Genomic DNA, 14,601 nt, shown 5'->3' with positions numbered 1-14,601 from the left:
TTGCCTGCCGTCCAACTTTGCTCAGGGTCAGCCCTGCTCAGAAGATGAAGCAAACCAGGCGGCCATGGTCACACCTCTCTCCTCCACCTCGGGCTGATGGTCAGTCATTGCTGTGGTGATGATAATATTATCATACAATGGTCCTGCTGATGTCTTTACTGTCACTGTTGCTATTGTGGGAGGGGGCACAGCCCACTCTGACACACAGCGTGGGTCCTGGGGAGGCTCACTTTTTTCCCTCTTTTGACCTTGGGATCTGCTAGGCCCCATGCAACACCCCCATGTTAAGTGCACGCTGTCATAGCCCAGTCCCTACCCTGTGCCCCTTCCCCAGAGCCACCCTACCCTGGCCATTCTCTGGCGTCTCAGAGCATAAGCACAGCCCTCTGGAAGGCCCTCAATGGGACAGGTGCTTAGCACTGGGTTCGGAGCCAGGAAAACACTCCCTTCCATGACAGCCTAGGTGGGGTAGGTCATGCTGATCTCGAGGGTGTGGCGGCTTGAAGCAGGATCTCAGTTCCCTGACCGGGAATCAAACCCAGGCTGTGGCGGTGAAAGTGCTGAATCCCAGCCACTAGACCACGAGGGCCAGTGGGCTTGAAACAGGACCTCAGTCCTGGTCTTCTTTGAAGAAAGAATTCAGCAAAGAGACAAAAGGTAGTGAAGCAGATAAAGCGTTTTTTAGAAGAAAAGTACATGAGGAAAGACACACGGATGGGCCTAGAGAGAGAGTCATGCTTTTGGGGTGGCTGAAATTGCTTATATGGGGGCAGTATTCCGGGTTCCCTCTAGCCAATCACCTTGATTCATCTTGCTTTGTGCCCATATTTGGTCTGACTCAGGGTCCTATCCAATGTGCACATGCATCTTTTAGCCAAGATAGATTCCAGCGTGAGAGTCTCTGAGAGGTTGGCAGGACATATTATGGGCTAGCGCCCCCTCCATTTTTTGACCCCTGAGGAACCTTTTTGTGCATGTGTAGTCCAGGAGGTCTCCTTGACCTCAAGAATGAAAAATATGGTAGTCTTATCTTTTTACTCAGGCAGAGCTGAGCTTCTCTCTGCTCCTGCCTTTATCTTTTCCTTGAAATGTCAGCAGGAGACAAGCTCCAGCTGCTCAGCCTGGAGCCCGTCTACCTTCTACCTCATTGCCAGGGTCTCTTCACCCCGACTGCCTGTGGAGGTATCCACTGGAGTGCCAGACCTGTCTGGGAGTATGTGTGTGTGTGTGACTGTGATTGTATAAGTCTGCATGTATGAACCTGTGTGTCTGAGTTTCTGTGTCTGTGAGCATCTCGACTGTGAATGTGAATTTCCCACTGCACAGCACTGAGACACTGAGTGTCTCTCTGTTTTCTCTGTATGCATTTGTGTCTGCACCTTTGTCACTGAATGAGTGTACGTTGGTTGTGCAAATCCATGTGTGTGTCTGTGTCTCAGAGCATATGGGTCCATGGAGTTCTGTGTTTTATATGTGTGTGAGTGTGCTGTGTGTGAAGTTGCTGTCCCTTAGGGTGTTCTTGATTGTATCTGTTTGTCTTCTTTTTGTGCCTGTATGTGGCAGTGTTCTGTGTCTATGTCTCTGTCTACATGTCTGTGTGTGTGTGTGTGCACGCACGTGTGTGAACCTCCTTGGGGTGTGTGTGGGTCTGCCCAGGAGGGTTGTCTCACATGGCCCTGAGTATGTGTACTTGTGTGTGTATGTGTGTGTGTGTGTGTGTGTTCCCCCCAGAGTGTCCTTGCCTGTGTTGGTCTATGTGTGAGCTGTGCATGAGCCCGACACCTGAGTCCCCAGGTGAGGCTGGTGGTGATTCTTTGCCTGTGCATCTCTGTGTTTGTGATGTCTGTATATTACCCTGTGAGTGTGTTTATCTGTGCACCTCAGAAGAGGACAGCTGCAGAGGGGTCTCCCTCTCGGTGACCCCCCAGGAATGGGTGAGAAGGAGACAATATGCGCTTCTCTCACCCCCAGGCCCAGCCTCTTCTGCCTCTGCTCCTTCCAGCCTCTGGTGGTTCCATCTCAGGCTGGAAGGATGGATGGAGTGAAGGGTTAGTTCACAGGACCACAGGCCAGGGGGGTCAGAGGGCTCTGGATGGCAGAGGGGATTACACAGTATAAGGACAGGTGTCTGGGGAGGACTGCGGGCCCCTGGGGAGGGGCTGGGGAACAAAGCTCCTGGGTCCCTGGGAAGGGCTGGAGGAGTCCTGCAGGATTCCTGGGCCCCCAGAGTGCAGGGCCCTCACTCACCTGCACTGGTCCAGGCTGGGACCTGCAAGCAGTAACAGCAGCAGCATTATTGGTGGGAGGAGAGGCAGTGGGTCCACTGGAGGGGGCAGGTGAGGGATGGTGTGGCAGGCAAGTGTCGTCACCAAGCTGGGCTGCCCTCCCCTCTTCTCCATTCCCCAGACACCACGCTTGCCCTGCCTCCCGCCTCACCCCCAGGTGGGCAGAGGCAAGCCAGGCAGGAGCAGACCCCAGGGGCCACATGGACTGTTCCTCCGAGACCTCTATGTCCTGGTCATTGACTGGGTCACAGAGTCTCTGGAACTAGGAGGGAGAATCAGGCCCTGGGGCAATCTCTGATGGGGGTTGGGGGAATTAGGAGGGACAGCATTTAGCACTGGATCTTTCACAGAATAAATGCACAACAGACTCACTGTGGATGCTGAGTCAGTATTTAATTTGCTTCAGCCCCATTCTGAGCGCTCAGCTGGGCAATCTGAAAGGAACAGGGAACTTGGAGGAAGGATAGTGATTGATATTAATTTAAAAGAACAAAAATGCTGGAATGTTGACACTCCTGGCTCCCTTTGAAGTCAACCCTCTCAGCGTTCCTCTCCTCACCCTCACCATCGTGAGGAAACTGAGGCCGCCAGGCATTTGGCCAACATCACACAGTGGTTTCTGAGTTTATTGCCAATTACATCTGACCAAACTCCTTCTTCCGGAGTTCACTTCTTTTTATCTTGCCAGTGATGGTTTTGGGCAGCTCTGAGACAAACTCCACCTGGTTGAGGATAAAGCAAACACATTCTGACCAAGTCACCCCGTCATTTTCTATCAACCCTCAGCTCTCCTCCTTTGCCCTCTCACAGTCCCCCAGACAGGCTGGCGCCATGTGGGGGCCTTAATGGGGTCCACCATTTATGTCAGATTCTCCTCTGACCTCCTGAAGTTGGATGCAGCCCTTTGATGTACTTTGACCAGTGAAATATGAGTAGGAGTGAAGTGTGCCACCTCTAACAGAAAAGTTGGGAGTCATTGAGACAGGCCACCCCCTCTGTCCATCTCTTCTAGTTCTCTGGGAGGTGCCTACGTGGTGGCTGCTCCTTTATCCTGGTCCCAGGATGAGCGGATGTGGAGCAAAGGCTCCGGGAAAGCTATGGTGGACAAGTGGCGTGAGCAAGAAAGCCACCGTCCTTGTTATAATCCACTGCAACTTTGGGACTGTTTGTTACCCACAGTAACATGTAGCCCTTCCTGACTGGTACGCATCCTCTATTCTACTCTCGATAAAGCATCAGATCCTAATGTTAGCAGCATGAACTCTGTTGTCAGATACACATGGGGTTGAATCCAGCTTCTATTTACTGTAATCTCAGGCAATTTACTTTGAGTCTCTAAGCCTCAGTTTCCTTTCTGTAGAGTGGGATGATTATCTCAGGTTGTGGAGAGGATTAAATGAAATAATAATGCATGTAAAGCCTTGAGTCCAGGGCCTGGTACACACAGTAAATGCTCAGTAAACGTTAGCTATATAGCTTTATAATATGTATTGATTGTAAACATTCAGACAATGCAGCAAAGTATTACTACAAAAGAAGGAAATTTTAACTTGTTTTTAAACATATCAGATAGCGCTACGTACGCTATTTCTTAGCCTGCTTTTTTATCTCAATAATATATTATTGTGATATTTTATGTTAAAAATCTGCATCATCAGTTTAAATTACAGAATAATATTAAATTCCATGAGTAATTTCATAATTTCTCTATTGCTGCACAGTTTTATAGGTTGTGCACAGCATTTAAAACAAATGAAGTTGAACAAAAAATATCAGAATGTATTACATGTCGTTAGGGTAAATATCATTTTGTTCTTTTTTGTTATGTATGTATATGTGTATTGGGTTGCAATATAGAATGTATTTCTCACGACAAATAATGCTTTTTAATAGTTTGGAAGTTGCTGGTTTGGGTGTCTTTTTCAAATTTTGAAAGATTATAAATAACCTTCTTGGATATCTTTGGGCAATTGTCTGATATTTTTCTTTAGGTTGACACTCCAGCAATGGATGAATTTCTGACACAGGATCGAGGTTCCATCCGATTCAGTGGGCTCCCTCACACCCCTAAGCTGAAATGCTTCTTCTGCAGAGAAAAATATTAGTGCTCTTGGCTACTTAGGCTTCACCCCAGACACTGTATGAGACTTGAGGCGGTGGAGCCCCCAGAACCACTCACAGGGACCAGACCCCAACCGTCTGCTCTCACTCACCTTCCTTGGGTACTTGTACGGGGCTGTCACTGACTTCACATGCTGTTGCAGCTCCTTGGTGAGCTGGTCTCGATCATGGGACAGGAAGTTTGGGGTCAGGACAATGAAAGCCTTCACTACCTGTGGTGAAGAACCAGAGTGGAGGCTCAGGGCGAGTGACAACCAAATTATAGTTTAAGGAACAAATGCCTGGGACTTCCCTGGAGGTCCAGTGGTAAAGACTCTGCGCTCCCACCACAGGGGCCGCGGGTTCGATCCCTAGACAGGGAACTAAGATCCCGCATGCCATGCTACACTGCGTGGCCAATAAATAAATAAATAAAAACTTAAAAATAAAGAGTAAATGCTTACTAAATTAATGGGAAAGCAAACTGACAGTAGAGCCTTTGGAAATCCCAGGTTCAAATCCCAATACTTCCAATTTCCACTCTTTGCCTTGGAACATTACTTAGCCTATCTTAATCTTGATCTCCTTCTCTGCGAAGTGGAGAGAGGACAGGTTCATTCCTTATCAGGTTTATGTAAAGAATCCATGAGATAATACACATAAAGCGTGAAGCCAGTTTAAACGTATTTGTATTCCTATCATTGTTATCATCACCATTTTCACTATTATTATAGGTAGAGTTCTGTGGGCATTTAATAATAGTTAAGACCTTGTGGGCATTTAATAAATGTTGGTAATTTATTAGTTTCCTATTATTATTTATGTCCTCATTTAACTACACAGGGATTGTACATAGAAGGTGTTCAATAAACACTTGTTGAGTCAAGGATGCCTGCTCTGGAGCCAGAGTGCTCAATCTCCCACCACTTATTAGCTTGTAATCCAGGCAAGTTATTTAATCTCTTTATGCCTCTGTTTCCTTCTCTGCAAGAAGGTACTAAAAGAGCCCTTAATTCATTGTGTTCTGTGAGGGATAAATGAGCTGACATCCAGTAAGAGCTGATTAACTACTAGATGGCAGCAGCAGCAGCATTCACAATCAGCATCGTTTCAGTCACAGATGAGGCCACAGTGCCCCCTGTTGACCACATCGTGTAAGTCACATGCACACCAAGCATGCCCTCCCTTCACCCTAGGTCCAAGCCTGGGTAGGTATGGCCTGGAAGTTTTCCCCTCACCTGCCCTCCCAGCCCCACACCCAGCCACGATGACCTCCACGTCCCGATCCTCACCTCCCCTCGAATCGGGTCCGGGCTGCTCACCACAGCGGACTCAGCCACCGCTGGGTGCTCTGCCAGGGCGTTCTCCACTTCTGCCGGCCCAATGCGGTACCTGCAGGACCAATGGTTCCTTCTGAGCCAATTCCCGGGCGAGGGTGACCCAGGCCCTCAGATCGCATCTTTGGGAGAGACACATCTTCCCTTGGCACGGAGGGTATCTGTCACAGGGCGCCAGAGCCCTGTGTAATGGGACTGAAATGTGAAGTCCTGAACGTTCCATGCTAAGAAATACAAGGCTCAGGTGCTCCCCAGGTGAGAGAGGAGGTGAATGCTTCATCCTCCCAGAGCTCTGGGGCTTGGCTCAAGCTCAAGCAGCTTCCCCTGGCATGAAAACTCCTTAGCTTAAATATTTGTACAAATTTTACACCCTGTTCCTCACTATATCAGCATTTGTTTTAAAAATTAAAAACAACAAACTCAATTTTCCTGAAATTCCCAAGAAAACTTATTATTCTAGTGTAACGTGTCATTTTTTTTTCTTTATAAATCATGTAAGAGTTAGGAACAACAGACTTCGAGTCAGACCACCTTTTTGCAAATCTGGCCTGCACCCTGTACTGTCTTTGAAACTTCAGGCAATGTTTTTCACTGGTCACCGACTCCATTTCCTCATGTAAAATGGGCATAATCATGGGAATTCCCTGGGGGCCCAGTGGTTAGGGCTACGTGCTCCCACTGTAGGGAGCACGGGTTCAATCCCCGGTCGGGGAACTAAGATCCTGCATGCCGCGCACTGTCAGGTCTACACCCACCCCCTCCCCCACCAAAAAAAAATTAAAATAATATAAAATGGGCATAATCACATCTACCTTACAGCATTGGGAGGTGGTTTGTATAAAGTTCTACAGAGAGTACGGTTACATAGTACATATTCCATAAAGGTGAATTTTATTATTGTTGTTGTTGTTGTTATGTGTTTCTGTGACATGTGGTTCATCAGAGGGGCACACAGAATAAGCTCCCTCAACAAATAGGGACCAAAGTAAAGTTTTCCTTCCCAGTGCCTTTAACTTGCATGATGTCTTACTTTGGTTCAGAGTTAGGCTGAGAGTCCCTCACCCAGGCATGAAGGAATGTCTGGGCATGCTACCACCCACCACGCTCGTGAGGGTGGTACGTTCTGCTCAGCGTCAGCCGCTCAACGTCAGCCACACCTACCCGGAGGCATTGATGACATCATCAGCCCTCCCCAGGAACCAGAAGTAGCCCTCTGCATCAATAGTCGCTCTGTCCCCACTGTTGTAAAAGTCCCCACACTCCACTTCGGCTGTCTTCACTGGGTTACTCTGCAAAGAGAACAACACTCCTCTGTCAAAAACAGTGAGTTTAGAGATGATGAGCTACAGCAGTGGGCTCGGATCTGGGTTTGAATCCCGCTTCTGGCTCTACCTGGCACCTGGGAAATTTTTATAATCTCTCTGAGTCTACTTTCATTACATGCAAGCACTCAATGCATGCTACTGGTCAATTACTGAACAATGTTCAACCAATTTTAAGAACAATTTTTTTCATTTCATTCATTTATTTATTTATTTTTGGCTGTGTTGGGTCTTCGTTGCTGCACGCGGGCTTTCTCTAGTTGCGGCGAGCGGGGCTACTCTTCATTGAGGGGCGCGGGCTTCTCGTTGCGACGGCTTCTCTTGTTGCGGAGCATGGGCTCTAGGTGTGCGAGCTTCAGTAGTTGCGGCACGTGGGCTCAGTAGTTGTGGCTTACGGGCTCTAGAGTGCAGGCTCAGTAGTTGTGGGACACAGGCTTAGCTGCTCCGCGGCATGAGGGATCTTCCTGTACCAGGGATTGAACCCATGTCCCCTGCATTGGCAGGCGGACTCTCAACTACTGCACTAGCAGGGAAGTCCCAGAACAATTTTTAGAAATAACAACTCACTTTTGTGTGCCACTCCAGTAAAATAAAATTTCCGCTAGAGCATAACTCTCTTTTCTTCACTGTTATAAGCTCTGCATTTACACAGTGGCTGGACAGATGGGAAGTGTCAATAAATGTTTGCTGAATGAATTTTCTTCCCAAAATATTACCTCATTTGAGCCTCACAGAAAGCCTATGAACCTGGTATTCTTCATTAAACTTTTAAGATAATTGTATATTTGCATGCAGTTATAAGAAATAATACAGAGAGATCTCATGTACCCTTTACCTAGTTTCTCACAATAATAACATCTTGCAAAAATATAGCTCAATATCATAACCAGGATATTGACATTGATACCATCCACCAATCTTAATCAGGTTTCCCCAGTTTTTTACTTGTACTCATGTGTGCGTGTGAGTGTATCTAGTTCTATGCCATTTTATCACATGTGTAAGTCCATGTATCTTCCACCACCGTCAAGGTACAGAACAGTCCCATCATCACCAGGATCTCTCACGTTGCTTTTATATCCACATCCACCTCTCTCCTCTCCCTTCTTCCTCCTCCCTTCCCATAACTAACCCCTTGGCAATGACTAACCTATTCTCCATTTTTATAATTTTGTCATTTTAATAATGTCACATAAATGGAATTATATAGTATATAACCTTTGGGAGTGGCTCTTTTTTTAAACGCAGTATCATTCTCTGGGGATCCATCCACACTACTGTGTTCATCAATAGTTTGATCATATTTATTGCTGAACAGTATCTCACGTTTCGGATGAGACACAGATCAACCATTCACCCACTGAACGGCACCTGCGTAGTTTCATTTTTAACTATTATGCATAAAGCTGCTGTGAACCTTACAGATTTGTGTGAGGCTGGCATTTTTTAGCCCATTTTACAGGAGAGGAAACTGATGTTCAAGGAGGCACAATAACTCCCTCAAAGTCACTCAGCTGGGCAGTGGGAGGGTTGGCGTTTGAATTTACAGCCTATGCATGTGACCACTAAGCAGTGTGTTGGGATTTTTCTTCTTCTGGAACATGGAATAATTTTAAGAGGTTTCAGGAAAAAAAATCTTTAAACATTAAATTGTATCCTTTTTTAGAGTCCCGTCCAATTGGTTATATTGAGATTCTCGGACATATTTTTAAAAGCTCTGGAACTACCAAGAGTAAGATAAGTTTCCATTTCAGAGCATTTTTTGCCTTTAATTTTTTATTTTTAGACAGTTTTAAAGGTAACTTTCCATTTAGAGTTATTATACCATTTCAGGACTTCTGGTGAAAATAGAAGTTAGCTAGAATTTTAGAAAATGTTTTGTGTGTATTATAGTTATGGTTATAATTGCCTCCTGTTTCTGGCAAGAGATACTGTTTTCCACTTGAGATACCAGATCAAATTCTTTTTTAAACAAATGCTTTAAAATAATAATTTGATTTAAAGTTAAAAATAATGTAATTAATAATATAGATGGTGCATGGATATGGCAGAAAATAGTTGATGTGGACTTGAATGACTGAAATTTAGGAGACACCACATCAAAGGGTACAGAAAAAGTCCCACCCCCAATTCATGTACCATTTGAACTGCTGTCCATTTCAGTGCACTGTGATACAGTTGACCTGACACGTCCCTGTGGACAGGTCTTCCCTGAAGGAAATGAAATTTCTTGATGTCAATCATCTGAGGTAGGGTCAGAGATTGGAACCTTGCAGATGGGACTCCCACACCCAGGGAAGGAATTCCTTTGTCTCTCTGGACCTGAACTTCTTGGAAGTAGGTTCTCAGAGCCATTGAAGAGCTCCTGAATGGTAGGAGAATAGTATCACATCTACCACACAGAGAGGGTCAGAGTCTACAGAGGCACCAAAGTGAGTTCTTCACCTTGACTACTTTTAAAAAGTGCTACTCGTAGGTGATGTCAAAAAAACATGGAATATGAGGAAGACTTAAGGTCTCATTTCCCCAAAAAACCCAGAAAAAAGTACAAGAAGTTGAATTGACTATGTACGACGTCTGGGAAAGAGTCAAAGGCTTAAAACAACCTTATAAATACCCAATCAAGAAAAAGCCATCTTCAAAATGGCAGACAAGTTTTGTGACACTTTATTCACCCTTGCTCCAGGCTTTCTCCTACATGGCAGTTTTAGTCTTGAGCAGATGGCAGCCCAGTTTCCAGTCCCCCTGCTCCAACCAGAGAGAGAAGATCTCACTTGCAAATTATTGTACACACCTGTTGTAACCTATCTCGTGATAATTGAAGGACTGGTGCAAGGCACCCAGTTCGTGTAACTCAGAATATAAGTTGGAAGAGCAATAGGCACTGTTCATAGAAGCTACCTGGAAGACCACAAAAGTAAAAGGTGCCTGAGGTAAGAAATTATTGGTGGAGATATACAATAGGTCATCAAGGCCTGGAGGAGAAGCTGGGGTGAGATTCTTTTGGGAAATTAGGATATTCAAGACAGCTGTGCACATGACGGTATTTAGAAAACCATGCACATACCTGAGCAAGACATGTGCTCACAAGAGTCCTGAGAAGACCTTAAGCTTTCACCTCAGACTGATCTCTCGGCTCAGAGCAAGCCTAGCTAAGTGGTGAAGGAGTACCCCAGCACAGACCTAACTTGTACATTGGTTGTTCTCTCCTTTTTGTTGTTATTGGTATTTTTGTTTGTTTGACCTCTTGGCACTCAAGAAAATCTCTGTCAAAACATTAGCTGAGGGTTTCCCTGGTGGCGCTGTGGTCGAGAGTCTGCCTGCCGATGCAGGGGACACGGGTTCGTGCCCCGGTCCGGGAAGATCCCACTTGCCATGGAGCGGCTAGGCCTGTGAGCCATGGCCTCTGACCCTGCGTGTCCGGAGCCTGTGCTCCGCAATGGGAGAGGCCACAACAGTGAGAGGCCCGTCTACCGCAAAAAAAAAAAAAAAAAAGAAAAGAAAAGAAAAGAACACTACAGACCCTTATGAATAATTGGGGCAAAATTCTCAGCAAAATGCTAGCAAACAGAATTCAGCAACATATTAAAAGGATTATATACCATGTCTAAGTGGGATTTATTCCTGGTTCAACATATGAAAATCAATCCGTGTAATGAACCATGCTACTAGAATGAAACTGGGGGCTGGGGGACCACCTATCTGTTCAATTGATGCAGAGAAAGCATTTAACAAAGTTCAGTATCCTTTCACAATAAAAACACTCAGTTTATTTAATAAACTAGGAATAGAAGGAAACATCCTCAACATTACAAAGGCCATATATTTTTAAAAAAGCATAGCTAACATCATTCTCACTGGTAAAAGACTGAAAGATTTTCTCTTAAGATCAGGAACAAGACAGGAGAGCCTGATCTCACCATTTCTACTCAGCAAAGTATTGGAAGTTTACCCAGATCAATTAGGCAAGAAAAAGAAATGAGGCACCAAAATGAAACAGAATTAAAACTAGATCTGTTCACAGATAACATGATCTTACATGTACAAAACCCTAAAAAACTTCCTCTCACACACACAAATTGTTAGAGCTAATAAAGGAATTCAGCAAAGTTATAGAAAAGAAAATCGATGCACAAAATTTAAGGTGCAGTTCTATACTTTAACAATTAACAATCCAAAGAGGAAATTAAGAAAACATCAATAAGAATACAATACTAAGGATAAATTTAGTATAGAAGGTGAAAGACTTGTACACTGAAGATTAAAAATCCCTGCTGAAAAAGAGAAAGAAGACATAAATAAATGGAAAAGCATCCCATATTCATTGATTTGAGACAATATTAAGGTGACAATGCTGCCCAACATTATCTACAGATTCAATGCAATCCCTATCAAAATTTCAATGGTGTTTTTTGCAGACATAGAAAAACCCATTCGAAAATTCACATAAAATCTCAAGAGATCCCAAAGTGCAAACACAACCTTTAGAAAGGAGAAAAAAGTTGGAGGACTTACACTCCTGATTTCAGAAACTTACTTCAAAGCTATAGCAATCAAAACAATGTGATACATTCATAAAAAGAGACATACAGACCACTGGAATAGCATAGAGAACCCAAAAAGTAACCCTCCCATATAGTGTCAATTGATTTTAGGCAACGGTGCCAAGACCATTCAGTGGGAAAGACAGTCTTTTTAACAAATGGTGCTTGGAACCTTGGATGTCCACATGCAAAAGAATGAAGTTACCTTATATCATACACAATAATTAATTCAAAATGGATCAAAAACTTAAATGTAAGAGCTGAGCTTATGAAACTCTTGGACGAAAACACAGAGGAAAATCTTGCCTTGGATTTCACAATGATTTATCGAATATGACACCAAAAGCACAGGAAATAAAATAAAAATATTGAATAGATAAAATGTTCTTCACCAAATTTAAAAACTTTGTATGTCATAGGATACTATCAAGAAAGTGAAAAGACAACCCACTGAATGGGAGAAAATATTTGCAAAGCATATAATTTGCATATCTGGTAAGGTATTAATATCCAGCCCACATAAAGAACTCTTACAACTTAGAAACAACAACAACAGAAAAAGGAACAACCCAATTAAAAATGGGCAAAGAACTTGAATAGACAATTCTCTGAAGATATACAAATGGCCAATAAGAACACGAAAAGATGCTAGTCATTAAAGAAATGTCAATCAAAACCGCAATGAGTTACCACTTCAAACCCATTAGAATGGCCATTATTAAAAATAAACTGAAAATAGCAAGTGTATGTAAGGATACGAGGAAATGAAAACCCTTGTGCATGTGGAAAATATGTATGGCAATTCCTCAAAAAGTTAAACAGAATTACCATATGATCGAGCAATTCCATTTCTGGGTATATAACCAAAAGAAGGGAAGCAGGGACCCAAACAGTTACTTGCACAATCAGTGTTCATAGCAGCATTATTCACAAAGGCCAAAAGGTGGAAACAACCCAAATGTCCATCAAAACTTGGTATATACATACAATGGAATATTATTCAGTCTCAAAAGATGACAGCTTGCTAAAACATGGATGAACCTTAAAAACATTGTGCTAAGTGAAATAAGCCAGACACAAAAGGGCAACTGTATGATTCCACTTATATGAGGTAACTAAAATAGGCAAGTTCTTAAAGACAAAAAGTACCATTAGAGGTTACCAATGGGGAGATGGGGACTAGGCAGCTATTGTTTAATGGGAACAGAATTTCTTCTGGGGATGGTGAAAATTTTCTGCAGATGCATAGTGGTGATGGTTGTGCAATACTGTAAATTTTACTCAGTGCTACTGAACTGTATGCTCAGGAATGATGAAAAGGGTAAATTTTATATCATATATATATATGCCTCAATAAAAAGAAAATAAAAGAACAGAATATAAGCCAACAAATCTCAATGGAAGAGTGACATGTCTCATTGCCATGGGAACATGTGAAATGAAGGAAATCAGTGTGGCCATATGTGAAGACATCTTTGCAAAATAAAATATGTTATGTACAATTTTTTTTAAGTCATGGCTTTGGGCCACCCCAGTTCAGTTTAAGCAGAATCTCTGTGGTTGCATCCAAGTATTTAAAAAAAAATTCCCTCAAATGATTCTAACGTGCAGTCACTATTAAGAGCTGCTGATCTATACACGTTAGTCTGTGTTCATTTTCCCTTTTATCCAACCTTTAAACTGTGCTACTGAGCATTAAGGCTAAGGCTTGCATGATTGCTTCTGGACAATAGTACCACAGAGGGACAGGACCCCACCCACCAACCCAAGGCCATAGTGTGAGCACAACAGTGACACCAGTGGCTGTGACTTTGTAGAAAGGAGATGGAGTCTGAGATCAATTTCAGGGTCTGTCTACCCTTCTACAGTCCATCTTGGAAGCTGAGGATTTCCTCTTAGTGGCCACTGCTAGCTAGGGTTTGTCTGATGAAGAGTTACAGCAGGTTTCCTTATACTCTATTGTAGGTTTCTGTAGTCCCTGGATTTCTCATTTAGAATTTGGGGTCCAAAACACACACTTTGAATCCTAGACCTGCTATTTATTTGACATGGGAAAGACATGGAAAGTTTCCAATCTGCAGTTCCTTCCTCTTCAAAGTGGGGATAATAGCGCCCCTAGAGGCTCAGCGAGATTAATAGATTTGTTTGCACCCTGTTGGTAAGTGGGGTGGTATGATGTGAACCCAGTCAAAGCCAGCATTCTTAACCACAAGAGATCACTGAACCCCAAGTCTGGTGGTTCTGAAGCCAGGCTGTTTTCTACCCCATCAGTCAGCCCATAAGTGCCAGATGGGTTATGACAGAAAGGGATGTGGGAACACTCTATGAGCTTTGAGATTAATTAGAACAGGTTTCATTGACTTGGAGTGAATAAAGGAAGAAGGAAGAAGTCTCAGGATGCAGAGTTGAGTCCAGTCCCTTATCACCTACACAGCTCCCGCAAGGATTCTTGGGCCGCATGGGGGCAGATGGTGTGCCCTTACCTCATAGTACATGAAGACGCCTATGGGCCTGGTGGGCTTGATCCTGATGCCAATGTTTCCTTCAGTGTTGGGCGGCAGGATGTTGCCCTTGTCATCAATGATCTGGAGCAAGAGACCTGTGAACCCCACCCTGCAGGGACCCCCAACACTCCGGCCCCACCCAAACACTGCCTGGCTCATTCATGTGACACAGTGGGGGTCATTGGGGGAGGGGTTGGGGTAGAGGAGCCCTGTCAGAAAATAGAATAAAACGGTCAAAAGTCTTTGAAATCAGCAAATGGTGAAACCCAAGCCATGGGTCTATGTGTTTCATGCATATATAGACATCACAAATGTGTCTTCAAGCTAGAAAACACGGATCAGGAAAAACTAAAAGTACCAGCAGTGGAGAGAGCCGCCTGTGCTACTGCAAGTACTCTTTTCCAGGCTCGGTGCATGAGGCCTCTGGCTGTCCTGGCAAGCTGCACTCATGCCCAGGACATTGCAGGTCTCAACTGAAACCTCCCCAGGAAACTGGAGGAAAAGTAGGC

General features: G+C 44.1%; 1 protein-coding gene across 1 annotated transcript in view; it reads right to left on the bottom strand.

Annotated features, from left to right (window-relative positions):
• Nucleotides 1–2,920: 2,920 nt before the first annotated feature.
• LOC307062589 (acyl-coenzyme A synthetase ACSM1, mitochondrial-like) overlaps nucleotides 2,921–14,601 on the bottom strand; it is a gene marked incomplete at its 3' end in the record, with an annotated part of 34,076 nt that continues 22,395 nt past the window's right edge. The window contains exons 9-13 of the mRNA XM_079718325.1: nucleotides 14,072–14,173; nucleotides 6,884–7,011; nucleotides 5,678–5,777; nucleotides 4,499–4,618; nucleotides 2,921–3,007 (exon numbers count right to left, since the gene is read on the bottom strand). Of these exons, the coding sequence (XP_079574451.1) occupies nucleotides 2,921–3,007; nucleotides 4,499–4,618; nucleotides 5,678–5,777; nucleotides 6,884–7,011; nucleotides 14,072–14,173 (537 nt within the window). The remainder of the gene's footprint in view (nucleotides 3,008–4,498; nucleotides 4,619–5,677; nucleotides 5,778–6,883; nucleotides 7,012–14,071; nucleotides 14,174–14,601) is intronic.

The sequence above is a fragment of the Hyperoodon ampullatus genome, assembly GCF_949752795.1.
Source record: "Hyperoodon ampullatus genome assembly, chromosome: 14".
In the NCBI taxonomy this organism is placed as follows: Eukaryota; Metazoa; Chordata; class Mammalia; order Artiodactyla; family Ziphiidae; genus Hyperoodon; species Hyperoodon ampullatus.
This window is presented reverse-complemented; position numbering and strand designations above follow the sequence as displayed.